This window comes from Bolinopsis microptera, chromosome 3, assembly GCF_026151205.1.
Source record: "Bolinopsis microptera isolate Bmic1 chromosome 3, MBARI_Bmic_1.0, whole genome shotgun sequence".
Classification (NCBI taxonomy): domain Eukaryota; kingdom Metazoa; phylum Ctenophora; class Tentaculata; order Lobata; family Bolinopsidae; genus Bolinopsis; species Bolinopsis microptera.
The window spans coordinates 2,960,691-2,965,873 of NC_087074.1; the positions used below are offsets into that span (position 1 = coordinate 2,960,691).

The 5,183-nt window shown below is 35.2% G+C and overlaps 1 protein-coding gene across 1 annotated transcript; it reads left to right on the top strand.

Annotated features, from left to right (window-relative positions):
- The first annotated feature begins 350 nt into the window (after positions 1 to 350).
- LOC134813415 (potassium channel subfamily K member 5-like) lies at positions 351 to 3,397 on the top strand. The gene is made up of 5 exons (XM_063821175.1): positions 351 to 582; positions 863 to 1,100; positions 1,324 to 1,416; positions 1,604 to 1,738; positions 2,950 to 3,397. Exons 1-5 carry the CDS (start codon positions 361 to 363, stop codon positions 3,321 to 3,323), a joined length of 1,062 nt encoding a protein of 353 aa, XP_063677245.1. The 5' UTR covers positions 351 to 360; the 3' UTR covers positions 3,324 to 3,397.
- The last annotated feature ends 1,786 nt before the right edge of the window (positions 3,398 to 5,183 follow it).

The following is a 5,183-nucleotide window of genomic DNA, read 5'->3' on the forward strand; positions in this document are numbered from 1 at the left end:
TCTCAATACAAATGAAATAAAGCCATGAGATGCCAAAATTTACATTTAATTTTTGATTTCAGACCAGATCAAAAAAATTAGCTGTCTGATTTTCTACTGTCATTTCAGTTTCACGTGGACCTTCAGTGCCATTAAAACTAAATCTGTTCAGTGCTTAATTTTAATTTAGATTAATTGTTGGTTCTCCTGGAACCAATTTCGGTTATCTGTGAAATACTTTAAATTCAATTTTGACTCAGCTCTATTTTTCAAATATACGGAAGGTATAGCACATATCGATAATTAATAACAAATACTTAACTCTTCCCATTCAAATTAACTTGTAACAATCAAAGAATATGAATTTTAGGAATTCCAATTATGGTGTTGAAGGAAGGTGAGGACCCAGAGAATTGTGACGAGGAGTGCAAGAAGAAGGGGTATGTGGTGGTGCTGTTCAAGAGTTGCTGGTATACGGTAACTCTTATCGTAGCTATCTGCGCTGCCTCCGTCATATTAATGGGTATCGAGGGAAACCACCTTAAGTACACTAATCTCAATAACTACCAAATGAGAGAGGGTTTTGACAGAAGATTATTGGAGGTTAGTAAATTAAATTGAAAATGCATGTAAACATCGACTGTCGATTGGGTTATATCAGGAAGGTAGCTAACGTTTGGTTTGACACGTGACTGCGATTGAACATTCAGCTTGCAGCAATGAAATAACAGTACTGCTGCAATGTTTCAAATAAATTATGCACCACCTCCAAGCCATTGCCTGCATCTATATAATATCCCTTTTACTGCTCAAATTTTCGTGGCAAGTTCACTTGGCGCTTTAAAACTCCATGTACAAATAAATCTTACTTAAACTTCCTCAGTGGTTACAGAGTAACAAACCAAGAGCACAATCTCTAAGAGACAATATAGGACTATATGATACACTCGATGCGTTTGAATATCACCAAATTATTGAGAAACAGCGCAAGGAAAATCGCACTAAGATCCAGAAAATTGTTAAAGGTCAATGCTTCATCGCGAACGATAAGCTAAAAGCGTGGAACAGCAAGTCTTGGGGAGACTCTTTTATGTACGCAGCTAGCATTATGTCCACAGTCGGTATGAAAACTTAGCTATAATACTTAAGGTTAAAGCTAAGTACCATTCGCCATTTTATTTCGATTATTTAATCCTTGTGATGCTTATAGATAACGACCTATTTTGAGTACCTAATACAAATTATAAGTACTCGTATTTTTCTTTAAATTTCTAGCTACGCTTGATAATAATAATACGCTCTTATCTGATTAAATTATATTGTACTTACTAATAATCAAAACAGGTTGGGGAGTATATTATCCACCAGATACTAGACTGAGAATCATAACCCTCGTATACATGATATTTGGTATTCCTATCTTCGCTGCCATGATAAGTATATATATTTTTTTAAATTAGTATAACTGTTGTCAATAATCGGTTTGAATCAGGTTTTATGATACAAACTTAACTTCGAACAAGGATTGCCCCTGTCCGTGAAAAATCAGATAGCCCAATTTATAGACAACTAATTTTCGTCAATTAATTTTAACCTTCACTTAACCTGTAATAATATGTTACAGATTGCATATCTGGTATACTCGACTCTTTGGAAAAGTGTCTGATGAAGAAAAAATCAATACGGAAGTATATCGGGGATGATAAGTGTCTGTGTACCCTACAAATCCTCTGGATAATCCTCGCTGTTTTGATATACGGTATGTTGAATCTTTAGTATATTACGTGTCCTCGTAAGATACTTATTTAATATTCCTAATCCTGAATGTCAAATAAGTATATTAAATTATTAAGCAATGTCAGCTATGATTTAGTTTTCGAATAATTACAAAATGTTTTTTGAAGCCCAAATGAGGTGTCGATAGAAGTTGTTGATTTTTCACAATCTCTTAAGGTCACAGGGCCGGGGGGGGGGGGGGGGGGGGGGTCCGAGGTCGAAAACGTATTTTTTGCTAACGGGCAGGCCACGTCTAACCCGACGCCTGCGCACCACTCTATATCGCGTAGCTGATTAAATAGTCGATTTTTAACCTCAATTGTACGACAAAATAGCTACCTTAGTCGGTAATATTATGGGGGTCTAATTTGGTCGTTTCGGGCCAAAGAACCATATTTATAACAGTCCATATTTTTACCCCCCATAATTTAACCCCCCGAGTCAAATTTTGGTGTTCCTTTTGGTATATCAGTCATAACATGCTTAACGTTTCTTTCATTCACGTCCAGAAATATGCTTACGTCATTGTTTGCTGAATTGAAGCTATTTCGGGTTCAAAAAGTCCGATTTGTCTACTATTCCCCCACCCCCCATCCTTTCAATTTGAGGGCCGGTAAACTAGGAACAATTTCAATTTAAATTTAGATCAGCAACTTCAGATAAATTAAATAATAGTTAATACAAGTTCAGCAGCAGCTTTTTCGTTGCAGTGTACAATTCGTGAGCTGTACGGGCTAAAACGAATACCTATAAGTATATGGGAGCTTGTGAATATTTACACGATGCAACTGCAGACAACTGAATTTTAATCACCAGATTTCGATAGCAGAATATCAGCCCCACATTCTAAAATAACGCTCCATGTGTAGCAGAACAAATGTATTCTAACACCTGATAGAGATCGGATATCTAATGAAAAAATATTAAATTTGGTGTGAAAGCGGTGTGAAATTTGATCAATATTTGAGATTCTTTCACGAAAGGAAAGTCGCAGTTAAAAGTGTGAGGGTCAAATTTGGTTCTTTTCGGGCCAAAGAATCATATTTATAACAGTCCATATTTTGAACACCCATAATTCCCCCCCCCCCCCCCCCATAATATTACCAGCTAAGGTAGTTTTACCAAAAAAGGGCCAATATTTATTAGTTAAAGGAAATTAAGACAACTGTTAGTGTAATATACATCTTCCAACAGCTGGCATTTGTGACTTTTTCGTGGAAGAAGGAAGAGACGACGTTTTAGAAGCGCAACTTGAGGACGCTGTTCTCAACTACTCCTGGACTTATTTTATCTCTGTTTACTATACTATTATCACGGTAACGAGTATCGGGTTTGGAGATATTTACGTTTATAGCCCAAACCACTTCCTTTTAAACATCAAACCGGTTCTTTGCTTGTTCTTAACCGCTTTTCTCGTTGCTTTCTTTGCTAGAATTTTCACTAAAATACAGAATAAGGTGGACAAGGCTGCTACAAAGAGAAGTGAGAGGGCTCATAAAAGTGTGACCAAATTGAGACTGGGTATTATGCCTGTAGTTCAGGAAATTGAAGATTCCAATGATCAATAATAATTCTGATCATTTTTCCTCGAATTTCTTAAACATTTATTTGAGAGATGGAAATAATAACTGTTTTTCCTTTGGAAATAAACATTATTGTAGATGTTTTTATGGGTGGTGATGTTTTGATTATTAAATACATTTATTTATTGAGAGTAACAAAAAATGTCGCTTATTCTAGTTCTCGTTCAAATTACTTAATAAATGAAACATGCTTAAAGATGGATTAATTACACTTACGCCTAGAAATTGATTGATAACACTTAAACCTAAAATAATACTTAAAACTAAAATACGAGGTTGGTTTGTTATGCAACCCACTTATCTTACTATGTTTATATTGTACAGAATAACAATCAAATTTCTTTATCATTATCATGTAACTCGTTCGAGATTACATGCTGTCTTCACTAATTATCGAGGACTAAATCAAATAAAATACACGATCATAAATAAAGTTATATTTATCCCTCGGCCAGCCGTTCGTTTTCTCCATTTTTAGGCTTTCTGAAGGTTTGGAAAACATATTCTTGTTTGCTGTGTCTTAAAAGATATCATAACTCTGTCATTTCAGCTCCGTTTTGCCTACTTCTTCAATTTGCCATTTGACAGGCAATGACAGCATGCAAGTGCAACAGTCGAGCTCTTAGCATGCTTACGAAGGCTATCTGCAATATAAAGATATAAGGCCAAAAGAGTTAAGGGTGTGATCTTGTCATTGAACCAAAGGTTTGGGCCACCGTTTACTTGTGGCTTGTATGTACATTGTAGTTGTAACTGCGTGGAAACTGGAAAGTACCACAATTTGCTTGTATTATTCATATTCTGGTATCCCCACCACACATAGACAACTATATAAGTATAGCTTATTTTAATTAATTGTCTTATATCATATCTTTCACTGCACTGGATATAATACAATGTACATTGTACATTGTTATTAGTTATAGCTCCTTCGACCCGTTGTTGTTGAGCACTTTCGTTTGAATCTCCCGACTCAACAAATCACCCTCAAATATGGATCCTAACTCTACCAGCTTCACGGAACTCAATAAAGAATTTTCCTCTACCACTTCACGAAGGCCAACGAAATTAGCAACTTTTAAAACAAAATATATCCTACTTCACAGACAATTCTAAAATTTGGACGAGAACAATGTTTTGAAGATTTTGGAAATTTTGAAAATGTTTTATATCCTGTCACTTGACCGTAATTTAAATCGATAAAAAGTATTCTATAAAGGAGCAATATATTATGATATCGTATCTCTAAAATTCATTATTCTTATTTGGCACTGAGGATTGGTATTGCTTTTGCATATCATGAAACGGATCGTTTGCCCGCCAATTTGAGTGTTTCTCTTTGTTTGAAGTAATAGAAACTAATTACAACACTACAAATCTATTAAATTTATGAAGTATTATGTAACGTGATGGATATATCAGTAGTCAATGACTAGACAGGGCTATTGAAAATCACAAAGAATAAAATGGCGTCTGGACTTGGGACCAGCTCATAGTACATTTCATTAATGCCCTCTGAAAACCATTCTGCTAGCTCAATAAATGTATTTAATTGTAGTTGTGAAAATAGTTTAAAACTTAATATATATACTGGGTGTAAATAAGAGCAGATTTTTGCCTACCGCCGTACGCTTGTTCTTTATCAATTATCATGGTACAATCAGTCTCTAGCTTCTTTGCAAGACGTTGTAATTTGTATTGTCCTATCATCAAGTTTACAGAATTTAGACTCTGTAGCAGACGCCTAACACTTGTCGCACTGCCTCCACAAATCCAATACGTCTCCACAATATCGAGTTTTGTTTCTTTTGTGAACCCCATTTTTCTCAAAATTCGACTTTTTGG

Excerpts from the sequence above, each read along its gene's own strand:
- LOC134813415 (XM_063821175.1), top strand. The coding sequence starts at position 361 with ATGGTGTTGAAGGAAGGTGAGGACCCAGAGAATTGTGACGAGGAGTGC. Across the intron at positions 583-862 it reads TTGACAGAAGATTATTGGAG|TGGTTACAGAGTAACAAACC; the intron begins GTTAGTAAATTA and ends AAACTTCCTCAG. Across the intron at positions 1,739-2,949 it reads CCTCGCTGTTTTGATATACG|CTGGCATTTGTGACTTTTTC; the intron begins GTATGTTGAATC and ends ATCTTCCAACAG.